Consider the following 24,391-nt stretch of genomic DNA (forward strand, 5'->3'; position numbering starts at 1 on the left):
GGAGCCTGGCTGATGGGACCCTCAACCTTCAGATAATCACATCTGTATGGATAGGCCAGGGATGTYGTGACCCATTAGGGGCCCCTGCTATGGACACTTCCCTATTGACAAGGACCATCTTCTGAAACTACAGAATAGGGGTCACACGTATGTGACCCCAGGAGCATAAACATCATCACTGCTCATGCTCTAAAAAGGTGGATCCATGTTAAACAGTTCCTGGAAAAGTTTGAATATGCATAAATGCCTATGAATAGGCATTAGGCTGATGCAACGTGAARAGTATTTAAAGAGCTCTCTGTCAATASCAGGTGTGCTTCTGGTGCCAAGGCACCTGGTGCCATATCCTTTTGCTTTTATGTATCATTCATTAAAACCTTTTAAATTTTGACAGGAGAGTGAACTTTGTTTTTCACACTTATTTTTTTCACTTCTATCTACTCATATTTAWTTTCTCCTTATTGAYGGAAAGGGATTGATTAAAACTATAAGGGGAAGCAACTCATTCCAGAGTGTCTACCTCTCAAATTGTCTTAAACAAGACAGCATGATTCGGGTGTGCCTCCTCTGGGGACTGTGATGCTGTCCAACATAAAAGAGCACCATCATCCCTGAGTCAAATACATCCTGGGCAGCCTGGAGCTGGTTATTTTTCAGCTCAGACACAAAAGGCTAAGCTTTACATGGTGATATATTCCCTCTCCCTGGTTTCTGCCTCAGCAGAACACTGCTTGGTTCCRTCTCATGGCTTCAGGTTTGTCCAGTAGCTTTCCTGCAAGTTCACCTCCAGGCAGGGTCAGCAGGGATTATCACCTGGGGTACTAGATGTGCATCTATTTTGGAAAATCATTTTAAGTGGTAAAGAAAATTATATAATAAAATCTAAATAAAAATAATTTTTACTTTAACTGGATGTCACATAAAAATTGCAGATTGCTGAAACCCTTAATGTTCATTATTCTGACAGTGCCTGACTTGGTTTAGGAATGGTAGTCCCCAATTTAGTGCTCCCACTGATAGTGTCCAAACCACGCTGCCACTCTCTTGCTCCCCACCACCTCTTCTTCCTCCCCCCTGCAGTGGGATAAAGAGAAGAATTGGAGGCTCAAAAGGTAAAGATCACAAGTTGAGATAACAATTTACTGAGAATAATGAGATAAGAAAACAATATTAATAACAAAAGTGTACAAAAAAGACGGAGYGATTCACATGCAAAACGCTCACCCAACAGCTTGACCCAACGTGACTGCAGCCACACCACCGTGACTGCTCCCTCCAGCTCAGAACTGGCATTACCCGATTTCTCTTTCAGCCACGTTTTCTCAACTGGAAGATACTCCTTATCTCCAGAAGGGACTCCCTTCACCTCATCCCCAGTAATGATGTGAGGTCGTACAGAACAACCTGTGGGTGCCACCCATGCCCCTTCTGGCTACTACAAAAATTAGCACTGTCCTGCCCAGAACCAGGACATTATCCACCCCTTATTCTGTACCATCTACATCATGTAATTTCCATAGTCAATGGCTTCCCCTCCAAGACATCTRTTTATTTAACCCATGGCTGTGTKTTCTGTCCATCCTAGATATTCTCCAGGACAGGAGGGCTGGTGTGCTGCCAGCTGGTTGCAAGTCAGGAGCTAACAACTGGTGTTATCTGGAACCATCCATTCTCATTGACCATGGTAGTTATGGCACACAGTGGCAGTGTCATTCAGCAACCATTATTATACAATTCAACATTGCAGACTGTTCTCATTCAAAAATCAAATCCTCTTGAGATCCACATAATTTTTCCCTGTCTTTCTGCACTTCCCATCAAGTGCACCCAGGTCCTTGAGCAAAAACAATCCCAMAGGTGGGTTTGCCTTTCCTTGAGGCAGGACTAATTCAGATTGTCTTCCCTAACACACATCTCATATGCACCACAGAGATTTTATCCTCTTCTATGGTATGTGGAGGTTCTGATTGGGCAGGGCCATATTGATTGGTAGAGCCTCTAGTGTCAACACCTGCTTAACATTTGCCTAATGTAGATCCCAATGTATGAAGGCCCCATACTCATTGSTTTTGATGTTTTCTAACAGTCCATTGTACAATTCAGTTTTCCCAGAAGCTAGTGCATGGCAGAGAATATGATACATCCACTCAATCCYATGCTTTCTGGACCAGGTATCAATGAATCCCATTACGCAACTCAATTCTTTCAGGGGGGCTTTATCACCATTGGACATGTTTTTGAAGGCCCAGGATGGTGTTCTGGGCAGCAGCATGAGGCACAGGGTACATCTCCAGCCATTCAGTGATTGTTCCCACCATTGTCAGCACATAGCACTTGCCTTGGCAGGTTTGAGGAAATGTGATGTTACTGATCTACCAGGCCTGCCCATATTTATATTTTGACCAGTGTCCCCCCACATCACAGGGATTTTGCCTGCTTGGGGGGCTTGATTGCAGTGCATGTTTCACAGTTTCAGATAACCTGGAAGATGGTGTCCATGTTCAAGTCAATCCCTCAATCATCACACCATCCACATGTTCCATCTCTTCCCTGGTGACTTGAGYTTCATGGGCCTGTYGAGTCAGAAATAACTCTCACTTGTGTTGCCAGTCCAGGCCCACCTGAGACGCTTTAATCCTGACAGCACAATCCATCCGTCTGTTGTTGCAATATTGTTCAGTAGAGTGACACTTGGGTATGCATTCATCCGCATGATGGACTTTTACAGCGGATTCCTCTACCTGGACAGTGGTGTCTTGCCACAATTTGGCAGCCCAAAYGTGTTTCCCTCTGCACTGCCAAGTGATCTTTTTCCATTGGTCCAGCCACCACCCACAAGTGAGTATAGAGCACTGGCCATTTCTCTTCTTCAGATCCAACTTGACAGCTTTCAGCTCTGCAAACTGACTTGATCCACCTTGTCCTTCAATAGCTTCTGCAACTTACATGTAAAACTCTTTATGGCAGCTTTCCATTCTCAATTTGTCCTTAAATTAAAGCAGGAATCATTAGTAAAGAGGGTGCTGCTTTTCATTTTCAGGTTGCTGAGCTGTGGCCTCCTCCACATGTGTCACCTGCTCCTCCTCCTCTGCTGATGATAATCAAAATTTTTGCCTTCAGGCCAGTTTGTGATGGCATCCAAGATCTCCAGGTGACTGGGATTTCCTATTTAAGCTCACTGTGTGATCAGTGTGACCCTTTGAACATGCAGCCCAGCACTGGCAGTCAGGGTGCCAGAAGGAGCTGTGCTTTTGTGCCAATCACTTCTGAGGCAGCTTGAACCCCTTTATAAGCTGCCAGTACCTTTTTTTTCTCAGCTGGGGTGTAGCTGGATCCTTTGTATGCCTGACTCCAGAACCCGAGAGGTTGTCTTCGAGTCTTCCTAGGGATTTTTGCCACAGRCTCCAGGAAGGACTATTCTCCCTGGCTGTGGTACAGATCTTGTCCTGCCCTGACTGGCCCAAGGCCTAATGAATGAACAATCTCTTTTTTAATTTGTTCAGATACTTCTTGTTCAGGACCCTACTTGAAGTGATTCTTCTGGTCACAAGGGAGAGAGGGCTTACCAGCTGTCTGTACTCTGGGATATGCATCCTCCAAAAACACACTGTGCCTGGGAAAGCCTGTGTTTCCTTCTTGCTAGTTGGTAGGGACATGGCTGCTCTTTTGTTAACCATAGCCACTGGAATCTGATGACATCCAAATTGCAATTCTACTCCTAAAAAAAATAAGTTCCTGGGGAGGTCCCTGGGGAGGCCAAACCAGCCTTCAGGAAAATCTGGATTATCTTCTCCCCTTTCTCAAAACTTTCTCTGATGTTTTCCCTCATGTGATGATGTCATCAGTGTACTGTAAGTGTTCTTGAGCCACACTGTTTTCCACTGCAGTCTGGATCAGTCCGTGACAAATAATGGGGCTCTGATTCTACCTCCAGGACAGTTGGTTACAGATGCACTGGATGCCCCTCCAGACAAAAACCAAAATGTGGCCTGAACTCTGCTGCTAGAGGAATGGAGAAAARTGCACTGGCAATGTCAATAGGGGCATGACTTTGCTGCCTTGGTCTCAAGTTTGTACTGAAGTTCAAGAATGTCTGGCACAGCAGCATTTCATTCAGGCCATGATAGCCCACTGTCAGTCTCTCCACTGGACTTACACGCAGGACATAAAAGACTATGAAYAGGTGACAGAGTCTTGCTGATGACTCCCTGGTTCTTCAGTTCACGAATCATCTCATAGATGGGGTTCATGGAGCCCCGGTTGGCRCAGTATTGCCAGTGATGCACTGTTCTGGTAGCAATCAGCACGTCTTGTTCTTGGACCCTCAGCAGTTCCACCACAGAATGGGTGGAAGKGTCCTCTGAGAGACCAGGAAAGGGATTCAGCTGCCTCTGTCTGCACAGCAGCTATCCCAAAAAAACCAATGAAGTCCTTTTGGGTCCTCTCCTGAGGTGATCTRTGCCAAGGATATACAGGACCTCTGGACCAGTCACGGTAGGGTAATTTTGCCATTCGCTGCCAGTGAACTTCAGCTTCCAATACAGTCAGCTGCTGGGATCCYCTTTTCACCCCCAAAATAGAGATGAATTCTGCCACTACAGACCTCGGTGGCATCAGGGTACACTGTGCACTGGCATCACTTAAAACCTTATACTCTTATGGGTTGGATGAGCTAGGTCATCAGACACATGCAGTCTAATAAGTCTGATTGTCCTTCCTCCATCTGGCTGGAGGCAGGGTCGCTCCAGTCCTACTGTCCTGGTTTTACTCAGTCCAGTTTTTTGGTGGTGGGGTGATGAGACCAAGAAACTGTCRCTGCTGGCCAAACAGCGACACAAAAAAATACATACAAAACACACAAAAGTGGGTGAAAAAAAAACAGAGAGAAAGAAGGACTTTATTGTGGGACAAGCCTCTTTTATCCACTTTAGCAACCAGAGTATACATTTGTGTCAAACATACATTGGTTAAGAGATAGCTGTTTAATTAGTAATCAGAACATAATTGGTGAGTTTGCAAAAGCTACAGTATTAGTAATGTTTATCATTTCCAGCCACCTGCGTTATCAATTCTACATTCTAATCTCCTTTTCTCAATAGTAGCCAAAGCTGTGGTATTCCTCCTCCATGTAGGCTGTTAACACTCCCTTTCTTTTCCCAGGCCTCAGTCATACACAATAGTTGGCTGAGTTTCAGAATCAGGGCTTGTGGGGCCACTTTTTTCCCCCACAAGAAACCACAAAGATGGCTCCTCTGACAAAGTTCTAGAAGCTTTCTCCTTCTTCTCCAGCAAAAGGAGCCYTGCCCCCTGTGTTTTAGAACCAATACGTTATGACTTTGATGTTGATGGACAGGCTGCTGGTCAGGCCTGGGCCAATTGCACACGCTAGTTACACCTCTGTGATGACTTATGGTCTTGCACTTAAGAAGGATTCAAAACAAGATAGAGTGTGGCCGCCATGTAGTTTTTAGGTTGTTAGTATCATGCACTAGGGGACGACAGAGGAGGAGGGCGAGGAGATGTAAGAAAAAAATGAAGACCCAAGATCATAGTAAGAAGAAGACAGATACTGTTGCTGTGGTGCTCGGACATGGAAAAAACAAGCTGCTCTTGAAAGGACTATTTCTTCAATGGGAGACCTGTATAGAAAATAGAGGCCCTGAATTCGAGATAAAAAACCTGGCCTTGGAGGACCTGATAGAACATAAGCCAAAAAGGGGGAAGAGGTGGCCTCCCCACCTCTGAAGCGAGTAGATGCTTAGAAGAAATTGTTTTCTGGGGGGAAAAGAGGTGCCCCCCCCCTCCCCCCCAACATCTGAAGTGAGTTGATGCTTAGAAGAAGCTGTGTTCTGCCAGGATATTTGAGAGGGTGGCCTTGTCCTCAGATGAAGCATGCTGGCCTTGAAGGACTGTTTTCCTTTCTCTCACAAGGTAAAGAAAAAGAATCCCATGCCACCAGCAGTTATACACTGTTTCTTGGGAAAAGACCTTCCACAGCTTAGAGCTGTAAGAACTTTTCTCCTATGGTGCTGGACAATAACCGTAATGAGTAGTCTGATCTATGTTAAAACTTTTATCCCTTCCCCTCTTGTGTACGGGAAGGCATGGAGGGTGGGGAGGGATGATGTGGGAGAGACAGGTTCCCAGAAAGAATAACAGGTGTCTTAAAATGTCTGGTTTTATTTCTTCTCCTTGTAAATTTTTCCCTATCTTTGTTCCCCTCCCTGGTGCAATAGTATTCTTAGTAGTTTTTAGTAATAAATCTATTTTGCAAATTAAGTTATTCAGACTATCTGACCATTTCTGGAGTATATAGGTATCTTTCTCTCAATTATGTTATCTTATTTAAAAGCCATAAATTTTAGCRTTAATTGGGCTTTTGCTCTCCCTTCTGCCTTCTTCGGTGTGGGGCAGGGAATGTCGTGGATGCTTTGGCTTTTGGGCAAGTTCAAACCATGACACCTAGTCATAGTACTTGTTGCTCATTTCTTGTAAACATGAACTAGAGGTGCCTTCAAAAGGATTGGAAGTAACATCAGCCCTCCTATTCTGAGGACTAGCCCACTGGAAATTTGAAGAACTTGAAGAACCTCCTGCAGTGGTTGTTCTTCCTCTCAGCTCACATACCTGTCCCGCAATGACAAAGCTGGGTTTTCCATTCCACCTCCTCATGTCCTCTCTGTGTCATGCAAGTACACAGGCTACCTCGTGATGTATCCCCTCACTCTCAAGCAGGGGGGTGCTTGCTCCAAATAACAGAGACTCTGGTCTGTACTGGCAGGATATGGGACATTTCCTCTCTAGTTTGCTCAAATCTTTTGAGTCTGTCTGCAATATTGACCTGTCTTTCCACAACCGAGGTGCAGGTCAATAGGGAGGAAAAAAGATAATCTTTATATTGCTGGAGTCAGGGAGTCACCTGAAGGACAGTTTGTTCTCCTTTTGTTCACATCACTGCCAGGGAGTTGGTGTACAATGATGGTGCTCCGTACAAATTTCTTCCACATGGATTGTGTACCCTGGACCTCATCTGGACCTACAGGAGACTGCTTGCTGCTTGTTGTTTGTTTTGTCCCATGCACCTGCACAGGACAGAGGGCTGTGAATGGCCTCTCAGCCACTCAGCAAGAAGTGACTAACAGTTCTTAGCGGAGAGCACAGGCACAAGTTGTCACCTCACAGGTTTGCAGAGACTAAAGTCCCCTTGGCTYTTCCCTCCCTGGCTACCCCAGTGCCTATGCTTTGCCATCCCGACAGCCAAACACTCCCCTCTGGGTCTAGGACTAGCTGGAGGGATGTAGACTTTGTGGTGACATCCCCTGGGTGTTGGGGTAGTTGATGACATTTCTGGGCCTATCAGGTCATCACAGCATCCCTACTTTTCTCTGGAACAGCTCCAGGGAAGGGAAGGGGGCCAGTGTCCTGCTGTCCCCATGCCTGACTCAGTGTCATGGGGTGCTGGAGCTCAGCCTGCAGCAACCCCATATAGGCCTTYCCCATGTCCCTACAGCTGGCAACATGGATCAGTGGCACCTGGTCCTAGTTGTCCTTGGAAGGATCACATACCCATGTGGATACATCTGCCCCTGTTGTGTTTGGTTGTTATCAGGGTATCCCACCTCAGACTTCCCCTCGGCTGTGGTTTCAGCTCTGCCTTCACCCTCAACATAAGCACCCCCCAGGAAAGGGAGAGAAAAACTCCAGGTGAGGGAGGAGTAGTAGATATGGGACACTGTGGGGGTGAGGCTGGCTCTGGTCTCCACACTGTCCTTCCAGCACCGGACGCTGGTGCCAATTTGGACAGATGATGGGGATGGCTCCTACCATTTTCTGTTCCCATGAAGAGGGGACTCCTGGGAAGGGGGACTAGATTCCTCATGAAAGCCGGGGGGAAGGAAAGGGCAGTTTCCACACTGCGGCCGATCCTCAGGCCCTCCCCTGTGGAGGTGTTTAGGGCCGAGTTTGGGCTCTCCACCCTGGTGGGTACAGGGAAGCAGACAGGCAGCTCCCAGGACCCATGGCATGAATAGAGTTCCATGGAAAGGGGAGAAGTTGCACAACCACTGCACCCCCTGGAATGGGGCTGATGGTGGGGTCCCATCCCAGCTTGAAGATCCTGTCCAGCCAAGTGTCACTGCTCCAGGAGTCTGATGACTGTCAGAGGGAAACAGTCCTTTCCAGGTGCTACAGCCCATCTCTCCCCTTGGGGATCACCACACTATAGCTGCTGTAGTCCCTTCCCTTCTTAAACCCCAAGAGGAGCTCCTGGAGGACTGCTTCCTCCAGCTGTTCCTGCAGCTGTGGTCCAGGCTGGAACTGCTAACCATCTTCTGGCAAGTCTCTTCCCCAGGATCAGACCAGCAGTGCTGAGGGGTCAGGGGATACCACCATCGACTCTTCTCCATCACTCTCACCCCTCACAGCTTTCCAAGGCCATGGCCCAGCTCTCCTGCAGGTTTTCCACATCACTGGCATACTTACCTGTGGCACATCAGAGTGGCCTGGATGTGGGATGGCTGGGAGGTGACAGAGGCATGGGACTAGTACACAGCCTGGGGCCACAGAGAGCCCAGGCATGAAGCCCTGTGGTGGGAATAGGGCTTGCCAGCCCTGTGGGAAAGACAGACACATTGTTGTGAACCCACCTGGCAGTGCAGAGCAGGTGGCAATGTCTGTTCTATGCAGGGCCAGACATACCAGGCATGAGTAAGGCACATTCCTATCAGGACAGTGGATAGTGGGCAAGTGACGCATCCACCTGAAAGGGGAGTAGGAAAGAGTTCACCTCCATCACACTGATTGTCAAGATCACTGCTGCAGCCATGAGGGACCGCTCCTACATCCAATGGGATGAGCTTGCTCACAATCAAATTCCCCAGCATTCACAGCCACACTCAAGATGCCCCAACTCACTCCAAGGGGGAACCTCAGAGCCCTCCCTAAACCTCAGTGTCAGTCCCATTGGCTGCCAGAGGCATTAGCACCAGCACTGGGCAGAACCAGCCTGAGAAGGCATCTGAGGCCACATCTCGCAACAGTCACTTCTTCCCGCTGCTGCATCCACTACTGCACACTCTGGGCCTCACTGCTGGAGCCAAGAAGTCCCCTTGCTGCTGCCTTTTCTCTTTCCTCCTCTACCTCTTCCTCCTCTCTTGGACATGGGCAAACCTGGAGGGTAAGTGGAACCCCTGGCTCATACGCATTGACCTCCATGGGACTCTACAGGGCAGAAGCTTCTTGCTCCCCACCCCCCTCCCACCTTAGGTACTTGCTTCCTTACCCCTCCRTGTCCTCTGGCTCCATACCTCCTCCCCAGCACGGATGCAGACACTTCTGTTGAGTGCAGAGGGTGGGAGCTGGGGCTGCAAAAGTTGTAAGGGGCTTATGGGGGGCCCATGGATCCCTGCAACCTCAAGGACCAATCCCTCAGCCCCTCCACTTTCTTCAGCCCTCTTCTCCCAGTCCCATCTCCTCCCTGTCAACCCTTGTCTCATGAAGAGACCTTCACTATCCGGCTGTTCCAGACCACCACCTTCTAAAACACCTTGTTTGTGCACACAGAGGGGCTGGGTCTGCTGGGACACATTGAACTTGGTTCTCTTGATAAACACACATGGTCCATCCGCTTCTACCAGCCCTGGGTGCACCCAGCTCTGCCTCAAGAGTGACTGGGACACCATTGAGAACCTGCTCATGATCTATTTGCAGCAGTTCAGCCATCTGATCAATGAAGGTGCCATGCAAAGGGATGTCCCCTGTGAGTACCCAGTCTTCACTGCATCYCCTCTCTGAAAAGCAGCTGGGAAGTGGGGAAGGATGTGATAGTGCTGGCATTGCATAGGAGACACTGACCATGTCTGCAAGGCAGTCCCAGCCCCTCAYGCAACCTCTCTCTCCTCTCCTCCCTCCCCTTTGTGACTCAATGCATGGCAGGCTGTGAGCTCTACCCCAACAGAACCTCACGAACCTATGTGGGTTACAATGGTCAGGATTTTCTCAGCTTTGACACAGAGAATGCCAGCTGGACCCTCTCCCAGGATACCAACTTGTCACGGTATGTCTGGTCAGTWCTCCAGAACTGCCCTGCTGGTGAGTGAGCTGGTAGAAATTCTCTTCAATGATACCTGTGTTGATGACATGGAGGTGTTACTGAACTATGGGAGGGCAGCTCTGAAGAGACGAGGTCAGACCACCCTGGCCCTGCAACAGCCAACCCAAAGCTCCTCACACTAGGGCTAAGCCATGCCTCACCAGGGCTTTCCCCATCCCTTTGCTCTCATTCCCCAGGGCTGCCTGTGGCCACGGTCTTTGCCCACAGCCCCAGCCTAGACCAGCTACTGTTTGTTTGCCAYGTCACCGGCTTCTACCCCCGTCCCATCAGCGTAGCCTGGCTGCAGGATGGCCATGAGGTGCCTCTGGACCCAGTGCTCAACTCCAGCACCATCCTGCCCAATGCTGACCTCACCTACCAACTCCGCAGCATCCTGGCCATGGCCCCCCGTGATGGGCACAGCTATGTCTGCCGTGTGCGCCACTGCAGCCTGGGCACCCGCAGCCTTCTCATCCCATGGGGTAGGTGCTACCCATGGGGATAAGATGGGGATCCTGAGCCACCCTGCCCCACAAGATGAARCAAACCCCTCAAAGTTCATGGCAGCTTCTCCTCACGTTTCCCAGGGAACTCAGAAGTAGTGCTGATCACAGGGCTTATGACAGGGCTGCTTGCAGCCATGGCTATASCTGCCATATCAGTGTTTCGGGTGTGGAGACAAAGGTGAGTCCCTGTGTGCCCTGTGGAGCAGCAGTGAGAGAAGAAGGGAGGAAATGCCCAGCGTATTTCTACACTAAGCAGCAAAGCTCTTGCTTTGGTCTTGCCAGATGTTGTCTCCACTCCCACACGGTCTCTGCCATGGAGCCTCCATCAGCTGTCCCCGTCTCATTTCAGAAAGCACCAGTGGATGGCAGAATCAGAGTCCAGGAACTCCATCCTGAGCAAAGAAGGTTAGCTCAGAAGGGAGCCAACAGTCCCCATTCCTTTCCACTGCCTTCACAGCAACAAGAACTACCTTTTCCTGCTTCACCTAAGTTCTGGGCATTGCCAATTGTGAGACTTACTCGATTCAAAGATGTGCAAGTGAAACCTGGGAAGGTTTTGACTCAATTGAATTTTCTAAACACACAAATGCAAGTCTGAGATGTTCTCACTTGTTATGCTTGATCACCTCTTGCTTGTGGCACTGGCCTGTGCACCCACTGATGCACTAGGGCACATCAAGGCCCAATGACAAATTCTCCCAGTACTAGTAGAGTAACTTTTGTCAGTAGGTGGAAAGTTGTACTCTTCTACAGTCACTTTCTAGTATATTTTTCCTAAAAATTGCTTTTCTTAACCATATTCCAGAAATATTTGTGCTGAGACTGAACTGAGTTCCACACAGACTAACAGAACTGTGCCACAAATGGCTTTTAAAAGTGCTAAGTAACACTGAAACTCTTGTGTAATATGTGAGAGCTGCAGATGCGTATAAAATGAAAATAAACTGTTCCTGTTTTCACTAGGATTATGTGCCTTTCCTTAGGAGTTTGATGGGCTCTAAGTGGTTTTGATCAGCCATGTATGGAAGCTCAAACATAACTGAATTGGCACTAATTGCAGGAAGCACCAAGGCATGGGGAAAAAGCAGTTCATGTGTGCCTGTGCATACATGAAGATGTTCTTACATATTGAATGGAAATAAGCAACTGTGCACAKGGGGGTGAAGTGACCTCAAGGCTCCTAATGAAGGAGAAATAGGGAAACCCATGTCTTATCAAAGATAGCAGAGTTCACACACACACACAGAAAGGATGTAGTTTATGCTCCCAATCAATTTGAACGTGTAGCTTCAAAAGGTTTGGTTTCACTGGATGACTTTGTTGTGGCATCCCTGGGTGATGCTGCTAGGGGAGTTGTTGTCATTTCCGGGCCTATCAGGCCACCACAACATCCCGACTTCTCTCTGGGACAGCTCCATGGAAGCAAAAGGATTCAGTATTTGGATGCTACCAAGGTGCACCCCTCAGGCTTGCCCTCGGCTGTGGTTTTGGTTGTGCCTTTATCCCCAGTACAAACACCACCCAAAAAGGGCGAAGAGAAACTGCATGTTGAAGAGAGGAGTTGGGGAAGAGCAGTCGATCAGGGACATTGTGGGGGAGAGGCTGAATCTGGTCACCCCATCATCCTTCCAGAACTGCACACTGATGCAAGTGGGGACAGAGCTCGGGGATAGCTCCCACCATTTCTTTCCATGCACAGGGGTCTCTTGGGGAGGRGGACTGGATTCCACACCAAAGCTGGTGGGAAAGAAAGGGGAGTTGCCAGGCCTATCCCCAGGTGTTTAGTGCAGAGCTGGGGCCCACCAGCAGTGTCCTATATCTTGGGAGTAGGTGGAACAACTTGTCACTTCCTCCCTGGGAGCCCCATCCCCAGCGTTAAGCAAGTAGTGCAGGAGCAGCCTGAGCTGGAGGTGCCAGGAGTTGGGAGGAGAGTGACCTAAAGCATCCCTTCTCTCTGTGTGCACACTCAGAGGAGAGCTACCATCTTTCTCCATTCAGGTCTGAAATCCAAAAGCCATAGTCACCTCCATTAGAGCTGATACACCCCACAAGAACAGGGATAAGACAATATAATATTGGTGGGGAGGGGGTGTCAAGGGAACCCAGCTTAGATCACTGAATTTTTTTTTCCTGGTGCTGTTTCCTGGGAATTTCTTTCCCTGTCTTCTCCTTCTGGCTGGGCTTTTACCAGCTCTAGCCTGTCATGGCACTTCATGCTCAAGACCTTATTGCAGCTTTCATCCCTCCAACACAGCTCCAGCCTTTAGCTTGGGACCTCTGGGCCACTTCCTGACACATTCATTCTGGTCTGATTGGTGGAGGGCCACCGCAGTGACTGCTGGGCTGGGTTGAAGCTTGGGATCCCACAGGTKCTTCCTCCTCCCACAGCCACTGCTGCTGCTTCTTCAGCCTTGCCGCATGCGTCATGCAGCCCTCTCACCTCCTCCTCTTGCTCTTTCTCCTGATCCTCCTCCCTGGGATGTGGGCAGACCCAGAGGGTAAGTGGGAGCCCTGGCTCACCTCAAACAATGTCACACCACTGTCCTGTCAGAGGACCCTGCAAGTTCCTCAGGGGAGGCATGTCCAGGCCACCGGGAAGGGGAGGTGGGGGAGGGAGGGGGAGATGATCCCTAGCATCAGAGGGCCACCTCCCACTGTGCAGCACCCAACCATACTTTGTCCGTGCCCACCCTCTCTGTCTGCCTCTGGCTCAGGACTTTTGCCACATCAGCTCCAACACAGGGCCTTGGGCACACAAGAAGAGACATCAGGGGTCCCCAGGCAGGCCTTGGGTATTGAGGTTTCCCCCAAGATGTCCTCCCACTGCTGGGAGCCCATGGGTGCCAGGTGGGTCTCAGCTCCACATCATGCAGAGGGCCCCTTCCAGCAGCCCCTCGTTTGTTAGGGAGCTGCACCTGCAAGAGGGTATTTTGGGTATTGCTGTCACACAGAGCATTTTACCACAGCTCCATGAGACCTCATGCTTCCRGGGCAGGCAAGTACCAGACACAGAAAGGCAGTATTGATCTCTGGGTTGGGCTGATGTCCTGGGCCCATCAGGGAGCCCCAAACCTGGACAGATGCTATTTCCTAACAACCATCCTCCACATCCTCTGCACCATGTGCAGGTCTTTGGCAGATACAGGTCCCAGCACAGGTGCTTCTCCTGGGGGGAAAGCATCACCCCAAATGAGCAGCAAGGTGCCCCTTCATCTGCTCTGCAGTCAGACAGCAGCATTGGCTAGGAGGGAGGTGGGGGGGAGGGGACAAAATGCCTAAAATTCTCTGCAGGAGACAACCATTTTGTTGAAAGTAAAATAGAGAAGGAAAAAGAGCAGTGAAGTCAGAGGAAGTTCAGACAGGAAGGCAACCCTGAGCAGGATGAAGAGCACAGAATCATAGAACCGCAGAATGATTTGGGGTGAAAGGGACCTTTAGAGACCAATCAATCCAACTGTGCTGCCATGGGCAGGGGAACCTTCCCTGCTCAGAGCCATGAAAACCTGGCCTTGAATGTTTCCAGGGACTGGGCATCTACCATATGCCTGGGTAACATGCCAGTATCTCACTACTACCCTCACAGTAAAAAATTTCTTTTTTATTATCTAATCTGATTTCCCTGTTCCCCCTTCAGCACCACTACTTCCCCTGTTTTTTCTTTAGCACCTCTGCTCATCTCCTTACTGCACCCCTTCCCATCTCCATCATCTCTCCTCACAGAGCCACAGGTTATCCAGTACCTCCTGACTGGCCTCTTTGCCAACATCAGCTCTGCTGAGGTGTCATGCTTGGGACTCGTAGGGGACATACCCATCTTTACACTGGATCCTGCCAACTGGAGCATCCACTTCCACTGGCCCTGGGCCAGGCAGGCTGCAGCTGAGGTTGATGGGGAAAAGATGTTGTCCCAGTACAAAATCGTTCTGCGCAATATGATCCAATTTGTGCATGACACAGTTCAGCAGACAAAAGAGCACTGTGAGTATGAGAACAAGCCCTGCCAGAGCCCTAGTCCTTCTCCCCAGATTCCGGCTGTGGCCTCTTCCTCACCGGGACGACATTTGTGGGGGTCTCAAAGGGTGCAACAGCTCCTGAATCACCGCAGCTGCTGGGGCATATGGCTAGCGGGAGTGGGTAAGGCAGCACCCTTGGGGCTTCTGCCTTCTGGCACAGGGAATCCCTCTGCATGTCAGGAACCTGCCACCAAATTCACTGGAGCTGCTGGATTGACACAGCAAAGATCATGAAAGAGAAAATTGGGGGCAAATATTTTGGGGCACAGAATTCTTTTTAAGCAAGCACCCCATCCCGGTATCCACTCATTTCTTCCAAGGGGCCTGAGGGCTTGCAGGGTGTCTGGGGTCTCCTGAAGCATGACCTTATGCCCTGATGCCCATTCCACCTTGCTCTCCACTGCACCCCTGTATGCGCCCTCAGCCACATCCCGCCTCATGCCACCTATGCTCCACACATTTATGGGACCTCTCCACTGGTTTTGCCCTTGACAGACCCATTGGTGGTCCAGTTCCGTGCAGGCTGTGTGCTGTACCCCAATATGACAAGCTGGGGCTTCCTGAATGTCAGCTGGGATGGCAGAGACCTCGTAGCTTTTGAGGTAGATAAAGAGCGCTGGGAGACCCAGCAGACATCCCAGGTGGCAGAGGTGGTCAACAAGAGCCTGAACAGACAGAAATCCGTCACAGTGCTCCTAGAGTACCTTCTCTCCACCTGGATATGCCACAGCAATTTCCGCGCCCTGGAGAAGTATGGGAGGGCAACTCTGGAGAGACAAGGTGAGACCACCCTGACCCTGCAACAGCCACCCCAAAGCCCCTCACACTGGGGCTAAGCCATGCCCCACCAGGGCTTTCCCCATCCCTTTGCTCTCATTTCCCAGAGCGGCCTGTGGCCACGGTCTTCACCCACACCCCCAGCCTAGACCAGCTGCTTCTCGTTTGCCACGTCACCGGCTTCTACCCCCGTCCCATCAGCGTAGCCTGGCTGCAGGATGGCCATGAGGTGCCTCTGGACCCAGTGCTCAACTCCAGCACCATCCTGCCCAATGCTGACCTCACCTACCAACTCCGCAGCATCCTGGCCATGGCCCCCCGTGATGGGCACAGCTATGTCTGCCGTGTGCGCCACTGCAGCCTGGGCACCCACAGCCTTCTCATCCCATGGGGTAGGTGCTACCCATGGGGGATGGGGTGCAGGCTGCAGATAGCAGCCACTGGTCCTGTGAAGGGCAGCTCCTGACTGGTGCTGCCACCCTCCCAAAGTCACCCTCTTCTCTCCCTGTTCCAGAAGACCACAGCGCAGCTCCAACCATCAGCATCACTATTGTAGTGCTGCTTCTTGTGGCCACAGCCTCTGTTGGGGGATTTTGGTGGTGGAAGCACAGGTGAGCTCTCCCTCCCATCACCTGTTGTAAGATTTACGGGCATGTGGGTCAGCCCAGGAGCTGCAGCAGCAGTGGCTCTGTAGGGGTGAACTCCCTGACTGTCAGCGCAGCTCCTGGTGTCCCCCCTTTACAGGAAAGTTAATGAGGCTACTTTGGAGATGCACGAATTTATCATTTGAGGCCTGGCTACCCACCCAGCAACAACTGCTTGCTCTCCCTGCTTATTTCCTGTCCCACCCCTGACCCATCAGCAGCGACACAGTTTTGTTCTGTAAAACGACTGCATTAAACAGCTACAAACTTCCCCTGATGCATGTGGTTCCCGTGGTTCTCACCCTTCTTCCCCCTCAGGAGCTTTTCCCAGGGAACCCCTCAGTGCACTACAGAAACTCCACATTGCAGCCAGGAAGACTTTTCCTTTTCCTGGATTCTGGTTTATCTACACCTGGCATGTCAGGAGAAGCCAGTCCTCTTGACAGCYTCCCCACATCTCTCCATGAGCAATGTCTGCTCCTGACAGGGCAGTTACAACCTGAGGCCAGACCACTGTGGGGCTGCTGAATGAGATGTAGAATGGAGCAGGCCACAAACCAGGGAGAGATGGAGACATGTGAGCTGTTTCACTGGAGAGAGAAGGGGAAGGGAGGACCCAAGTGATACTCCTGATATCCCTGACACAGGAAGACATTTTGAGCACATCAAGCTGCTCCAGCTCCAGGACTGATCTCACCCTCTGTCCAGAATGGTTTCAGATCAGGATCTCCTCTACTCCTGGCCCCTGTCTCCATGCCTGCCTCCTGTCTCTGTAAAAGCTGGAGGGATGGGGGATTGTCGCCCTTCCACTAGGCCTGAGAACCATGAAAGAGCCACACTGAGGCTCTGGGACACTGAAAAACACAATACACGGCAGGATGTGGAACGAAGATTGTCATCAGTTCATTATGTATTGTCCATTGCTCCTTTCTCCTCCACCTCCTTCCACCCTGCTCCAGTGAGCCCTACCCATAGGAGATAGTCTTCCACAAACTGCTGCAGCATGGGTCCTTTCTATGGGGTCAGTCCTTCAGGAACAGGCTGTTCAGCGTGGATTCCCCTCAGGGTCACAAGTATTGCTAGGAGCCTGCTCCAGTGCAGGGTCTCCATAGGGTCAGAGCCTCTCTCAGTCACACCCACCTGCTACAGCATGGAGCTCCTCCAAAGGCTGCAGGTGGATCTCTGCGGGTATGGACCTTCATGGGCTGCTGCAGGACAGCTGCTTCACCATGATCTTCACCACAAGCTGCATGGGCACCATCTCTGCTCGGGTGCCTGGAGCACCTCCTCCCCCTCCTTCCTCACTGACTTCAGTGTGCCCATAGTCGTTTTTCAGATATTCTCACTTCTCTCTCCCAGCTATGGTTACACAGCAGGGTTTTTTTTAACTTCTTAAATACTTCTTAAGTACTGCCGCTCATGGTCTTTCCCTTGACCAGTTGCAGGCCCATCTTGGAGCCAGCTGGAGGCAGTTGTGCTTAATATGGAGGCAGCTTCTGGTGTCTTCACATAGAGGCCACCCCTGCAGCCCCACTGCTACCAGAACTTTCCCACGTAAACCCAGTACTCTCTGCCAGCTTAAGCCCTGGGGAAATACCACGGGACGAGGTCATGACTTTGCACACACATAAATTCCATTGACAATTGCAGCCGCTGGCCAGAGCGCCCCAGCCCAGCCATGCAACAGCCACACTAGTTTCCCTAGGGAACACACATGAAGAGGCCTTTCCCAAAACTCAAACCTCGGTTACAGGGCGGATCATCGGGGGTCGTGGGGAAATCATCGCACCCGCCCTGCCCGGCCGGGAGCCAACAGCGCCCCTGACGGCTGTCACCGTAACTGCACCACAGGGGAGGGTGTGTGGCAGCCCGCAGAAGGCTGTCACTGGGTTCGTGATTTTGTTGGATGTTGCTATCATTGTTTGTTGCTTGTTTACTTTGTTATACATACTAGTGAAAAACTGTTATTCCCTTTTCCCCATATTTTTGTCTGAATGCCCCGTGATTTCAAAGTCATAATTCGCAGGGAAAGAGTGGCCATATTTGCCACTCCGAGAGAGGTTCCCGCCTTCACTGGCAAACACTTTTCGTCTTTCAAAACAAGACACCCCAAAAGTGATTTTCTCCTGCAAGGAGACTGGGGGCAGCAGGGGTTCTCAGCACCTCACTCGGCTCCAAGACCTGCAACAGATCCTGGGCATTCCTCTCAGCCTGAATTTTTCTTGTGAAGGGTCCCTGGAGCCTCTAAATTTTCCATGGGAAATACTCAAATGTTTCCCCTGTAGCTACAAGCCCTCACCTTCACCCACAGACTGTTTTCCATTCCACGGATAGATGCTCCCTGTGCCCTGGCCAGAGGAGCACCCACTGCTCTAAAATAGGTTGACTCTGCCCTCTTTACTACCAGAGTTTTATTCAGCACTGCAGCATACCACTCAGTCTTCTGCCCACACTTAGGTTTTGGTCTCAAGCACTGCCTGGGAACCCCTGAACCGGGGTGAAGCAACTGTCTGCCCCAGTCCCTCCAGCCCCCGCACTGTGTGCCGGTGTCCAATGGATCTGAGTCCTGGCATGGGTGTCCTTGCCAGGGGCAGCATTGACCCAAACTAGCACTGGAGTCCCCTTTGCCATCCCTTCCACATGACTAAGTGACAGCTCCCAGAAGGTCCCGAGGCAGTGGATGGCTAAAAGAAGAAAATTACAGCAGCAGGGACAGGCTCAGAAAGGCTGTAGAAGGAAACAGCAAACTGAGTGATGCTGGGTGACCTCCCCCACCCTGCCCATCCATTCCATTTCACTCTGCTTGTCCCTGGTGACAGTACAAGCCACCCTACCTTCCCAGATTATCCTGAAGCACTGGAACTAGCAGTTCCCTGTCCTCCTTCTTCATCTTCATGCACCCCAATGCTGCTTCCTCTCCCTCCTCTCCCCACCTGCCCTTGTAAACTCCACCTTTTTCAAACCTTTGTCTTCCAAAACACCAGTTTTGTGGAAATTTCCGCCTGAGCCATCCCAGAGGACATCCTCTTTGCTGCCCTGCGGAAATAAGAAATACTCCTGGAACATCCTCTACTTCTACCCATGGGTCTACCTGACCCTGCCTGCAGCACAGTGGGACAACCTGCAAAATSTGTTTAGGGTCTATGTGCACAATTTTATTGTGTCCATCTCCAGTGATTCCAGGAGGTACCCAACACCCTGTGAGTATCAGGTGCTGAGCACCTCCTCGCCTAAGGCAGGGAGCAATGAGAAGATGCACAGAGACACTACTGTCACTAAAAATCAGGAAGAAAATTTTAAAAACCCTCTAACACTATATTTGTAGTGATAGAGAATCAGGTATTACTTTATTCTGGCCAGGATGTGCCACAGAAAATATTCCACACACACACAAGTTTGACTAGATTTTCCGCCAAACTTTGTAGAGTCCAAAACCTGTAGAAATCCACTGTTCAATGTTCATTGGTCCCAGGTTGTGTAGTTCTTAGTATCTGGTTTCCTATTGGACCTGGATTTTTTCACCTCTGATGTGAATTAAGTCCTTTGATTTCCCTATGAACCCTTTCAGTAGCAGGTATCTCCAATCCTGCCAGGGAGTCGAGTCTAGGGTAGGTATTTGTTGATGTTTGCTGAAGACCTTTGATGTTCTGCTGAGGGCCATCATCTTTTGCGTATCTTTTGGGCTACTCCCAGTCTGAAGCTTATCTCCATTGAGATTTTATCTCCTAAAAAAACCCTTAAAATTCCTTTCCCCAAGGCAAAGGCAAACCAAGCCTGACTAGGGAAATAAAATTTTAAAAAAACAATTTAAAAGTTACATGTTTTCGAACACTACCAATAGCTTTCTCAAAAATTGAGTTGGCAGAAGGGCAGAGAACGGGCCTTGTTCTGCATCAGTAAGACCTGCAAACCACTCAGTCATGTGCAGAAACCACACAGGGCCATCTTGGTCCCCAGCCCAAACATTGGGCTGTGTTTAGCTCCATTTAAGCCTTCACACAAATCCCCCATATTGCTCTCCAGGCATCACAAATCCCTCTGGAGGCCTCATCAAAGTGGACTAGGTTAAGGGAGTCTCTCTGCTCATGGTTATGGGATGGGAATAGAATAGAAAATAGATTATAGATTCTAGAATAGTTCCTCTATTCATCTATTCCAACTGCCTGACCACTTCCAGACTCACCAAAAGTTAATGCAAATTATGAAGGACAATGTCCAAATGCATCTCAAACAGCAACAGGCTTAGGGCATCAACCACTTCTGTAAAGAAAAGCTTCCTAATGTCCAGTCTGAACATCCCCTGGTATAGCTGTGAGCCATTTCCATGCATCCTGTCCCTGGATCCCATGGAGAAGAGCTTCTAAGTCTGCTGCAGATGATGGACAACCACCTATTATTAATCTTCCATGTCGGAGGCAAGGAAATGGCAAYGTGTGGTCTGAGGGTGATCAAAAAAATATTTCAAGACTGTGGGAGATTTAGTAAGGGATTCTGGGGTACAAGTTATTTTCTCCACACTTCCAGTTGAAAGCAGCAATATTGAAAGAAACAGACTGGCTGAGTCTATTATTACCTGTCTCTGCAGCTGGTGTCAACACCATAATTTTGTGGGCTTTGACAATGCTATGGCTTACTGCAGCACTCAGACATGCTAGCATCAGACAGGACTCACCTTTCTCTGCAAGGGAGAGCCTTTGCCCAGGAACTATCAGAGCTCATTGGCAGGGCTTTAAACTAGATGTGAGGGGGCAGGAGTGCTATATCAGACTTGTTCCTGACAAGCTGTAGGGTGGCATGGAAGTGTTAGAGGGACAGGGTGGTGGCAATGGCAGATGACTCCAAAAGGCACTAGACACACTGGAGCGTAACTGCAGTCTTACAGAGGTGAGCCAGGGACTCCTGAAATAACAGAAGCTAACAGGGAAACACCAAAGAAATATCTCAAAGGTGTTAAGGAGAAGGTGACATGGCCAGCAACACATCTGAGGCGCCTTTACACCAAGGCATACAGCATGGGCAACAAACAGGAGGAGCTGGAAACAATTGTGTTACTTGAATGTTATGACCCTGTTGCTGTGACAGACTGGAAAGACTGATGGCTTGAGAGATTTGGGGGTGCATGTATGTGGGGGAAGGGGCAGGTTGGGCCTTGCTCAGGCAACGCAGAGCCCTGCTCCACAGTCCCTGCCTCCCTGAGAGCCTATATCCCAGCCCTGCAGTGGCTGCCAATCACTGGCACATTGGAGACAGTGCGCCACACCCCGCCTCTGGAGGCCCTAACCCAGCTCCTGAGTGGCCAAATGACTGGAAGTCCCCCCTAGGGGAAGAGCCCAGGAAGGCTAAGGGCTGCTTAACCCAAGACATGAGGCAGGCATGTCTTGACCCTACCTCTGGAGTTTCTATCAGCTGAAGACTGCTGAAACCCAGGAGTTGTGTGTGGCCCTTTCTATATGTTTTATGTTTTTCTCTTTCTAGTTCTGTCTTCATTATTCTAGTTCTCTCTTCTCAGAATTTTTGAGTAACTTAAAATTGAATGGACTTAAAAGTTTGCTAATTTGAATAGGCTAAGCTAATTGTTTGAGAAGTGTTTTAAGCTGATTGAATGATGCACTAAATCTTTTGCTGAAGTTCTTTGGTTTTCTAAAGCTGTCAGTGAAGTCTTTTTTTCCATCACAACATCGAAGCATGGGTCATATAACTGGGTCACTAGGCGCTCTCCCAAATGGCAGCTGAAATCTTTTCACATATCATATAGCATACACAGGGACAGAGATCAAGTGATTATCTCTGGTCCTGAATCCTCCTCTTGTTGTGTGGGTCCTGCTTCCTCTTCACCCATCACTAAGTAAACTGATTTGGTCTTGGATTTATTCTTTTGTATAGGGGTGACTGCAGCTGTCACGAGTTGTTTCTCTGGTTCAGCTGCAGTTTGAGTGGCCACAGTGCCTATTGGTCTGCTTTCCTACCATTTGCTGTTGCCATTAGGAGGATTCTAACGGTGTAGCGACCTGGTTTGCGGCGGTGACCCTCTGGCCACTCGGTCCACTGAACACTCTCATCAATATGATGGATGCCAAATAGCGTTTATTGGAATGTGACACACTCTTATATAGTGTGAGATTTGCGGCGTCACTTCCGCCTAGTAACAGTGTATTAAACATAATTGGCTATAGGGAGAGGGGTCCTATCTGCGCGTACATCGCGAGATCTTCTGCACGATAAGCCCTGACTGTCACATCTCCCCCCTGCCTATGCCTAATTAAATAAGCTAGAATATATAAAAMTTATAAAATGTATAAAACTTTATAAAACTCCATAAAACTTTATAAAACTTGATAAACTTCGTAAAACCAATTATAATTTCGCAACAACAAACATAAGGCACAGTGAACATGTGGTAACTGGGGGGTATTCAGGGTGTAACTTGGGATAATTAGGGATAACTCGGGATAACTGGGGATAACCCTGAGTAAGAACATTTTTTTAAGCAGCTGTTGGTGCTCTACCAACCCCAAAAGTAAAATTACACAAAAACATCGCAGCCCTCCCCCACGGGGGCTGYCTCRCTGTTGATTGGGTCTCRCCTGTGCAGRGCCTTTTAGTGCTGACTGGAGGCTCACCGGCTTGTCGTTCTCTTCTGCCACCGGGGTGTACGGGTTACGAGGGTGTCCGATGAAGTGGTCCTGTGAACAGAAACTCGCAGATTTCGTTACTTTTATTCTGGAGCTCCGGCTTCATGGACTTAAGTGGACACCACTTAATTTTGCCATCTTTCTTTACTGCGGCATCCCCTCACCCTGTAAGGACTATCCTCCTGTTCTTGCTGACCCGCAAACCGTCGCGTACACATTCACAGTCTGCAAAGACAACGCTGATGTCTACCCCCATCAACTCCAAAGAACCAGATGATTACTTTGCACCTCCAGCTCACAATGGTCCAAATCCAGTCTGCACACCCAAGGTGGAAGGCAGACCCCCTGCAACCGAAGAATACTACCCCGACGACAYGAAGGACATGCCCGACCCCAAGCCTCGCCCTCCAAGCATGAGGGAACCAACAACAGAGGAGAAAAAAATGCATTTCATTTTGCAGGTGGTAATAGCTGGTGYTTTCTATCCCAATTACTGTACTTTTGAAAAATGTAGTGTAAATATTGCGTTATCTTATTTTCTTTAGGGGCCATACTCYCCCTTTTKTTTTTTAGTAATGTGCATTTCTCTTAGTATGAACATCAACACAAATCAAAACAATACAGGTAACAAAGCAACAAGCCCACCACGTGCTCAGTGTTAGCACAGGAAAAAGCAAATAAGGTAATACATGCAATCAGTGGTACATCAGTGAAAGGATTGTGATTTAGAAAGACACATCTATCAACTGCCTAAACACCTCCCTATTATMCAGGGTCTGCAACAAGTGCTGGCYAACCCGATTTCACAGGCAGGGCCTRGAGAACCTTTSCCTGGCAAGGCTTCCAAGTTTACCTTGAAAGGGTTCCAACTTTTGATAAACCCAAATTGGCAAGTCAAGGTGACTTGATTACATTTTTAGTGCAGAAACACATGGGTCTGTTGGCACTTCCCAACCAGCCAGGGCCAGGGCTTGGCCAGAGCCTAGGCCTCAGCTGGGAGGGATTCCCTAAAATATCCTACAATCAGGCTTTTATCAAAACTGCTTTTTCACATATCTCTACACAAATTATCAGCTCATGTTCTTAAACCATTGCTTACCAATTTCCATCACAATCGTTTCAGTCGGCTTCATCTTGTCTCTATAACAAAATAACTTAATATTTATTTTTAAATGAGCATATTAGAACAAAATTTAAGCTTAATTTTATTTGAACCTAATGTCATTCAAAAGCAACATAATCCAAACCTGACAACACCCAACAGAGCTTAAACCCATCAGAACACAAATTTAACTTCACCAAAACTCAGCAACTACTACACCTAATAGAACTGAAGGTATTTAAAAGAGCTTGACCTCAACAAAACTTAATATAAATAGAGTTTAGCAACTAATAAAATCCGTAATTTTTCCATACCAGCTATTTACCTTTATGGTGCTTACATAAAGCATCAACCTAACTACGATGTATTCCCTGGTTTCATCCAACCTTACAAACTCAACACAGACTTTGCCCTCTGAATCTGCATAGTCTGCAGTATAGATATGACGCATGTTGTCAAAAAGGCCAGATGCCTTGGAAGACAGTTCCATGTGGACTGGAGYACTAAAACACCAGAAGGGCTTTCCAGTATCATCCAACAGAGTCAAATCCATCATGAAGCAGTCCTTCACACTGCCTTTAAACACATCTGTTTCCCAGCATATGCCAAGTGTCCCAATAATAGGCA

At 49.1% G+C, this 24,391-nt stretch overlaps 3 protein-coding genes across 3 annotated transcripts in view; all 3 read left to right on the forward strand.

Annotated features, from left to right (window-relative positions):
- Positions 1-11,006, forward strand: part of LOC130586778 (T-cell surface glycoprotein CD1b-3-like) — a 30,015-nt gene extending 19,009 nt beyond the window's left edge. Inside the window, 7 exon segments of the mRNA XM_057387685.1 lie at positions 9,562-9,659; positions 9,661-9,757; positions 9,865-10,061; positions 10,063-10,183; positions 10,288-10,572; positions 10,678-10,774; positions 10,946-11,006. Coding sequence (XP_057243668.1) covers positions 9,562-9,659; positions 9,661-9,757; positions 9,865-10,061; positions 10,063-10,183; positions 10,288-10,572; positions 10,678-10,774; positions 10,946-11,006 — 956 coding nt within the window.
- Positions 11,007-13,021: 2,015 nt separating this feature from the next.
- LOC130586779 (antigen-presenting glycoprotein CD1d-like) lies at positions 13,022-16,176 on the forward strand. Its single transcript, XM_057387686.1, has 7 exons — positions 13,022-13,094; positions 13,749-13,753; positions 14,319-14,574; positions 15,105-15,389; positions 15,494-15,778; positions 15,901-15,997; positions 16,131-16,176. Exons 1-7 carry the CDS (start codon positions 13,022-13,024, stop codon positions 16,174-16,176), a joined length of 1,047 nt encoding a protein of 348 aa, XP_057243669.1.
- Positions 16,177-18,934: 2,758 nt separating this feature from the next.
- The window catches only part of LOC130586780 (T-cell surface glycoprotein CD1b-1-like), a gene marked incomplete at its 3' end in the record, with an annotated part of 10,458 nt that continues 5,001 nt past the window's right edge, over positions 18,935-24,391 (forward strand). The window contains 2 exon segments of the mRNA XM_057387687.1: positions 18,935-19,069; positions 19,071-19,230. Of these exon segments, the coding sequence (XP_057243670.1) occupies positions 18,935-19,069; positions 19,071-19,230 (295 nt within the window).

This window comes from Malurus melanocephalus, unplaced genomic scaffold (assembly GCF_030028575.1).
Source record: "Malurus melanocephalus ecotype Western Australia unplaced genomic scaffold, MMel_1.1 scaffold_1298, whole genome shotgun sequence".
Classification (NCBI taxonomy): domain Eukaryota; kingdom Metazoa; phylum Chordata; class Aves; order Passeriformes; family Maluridae; genus Malurus; species Malurus melanocephalus.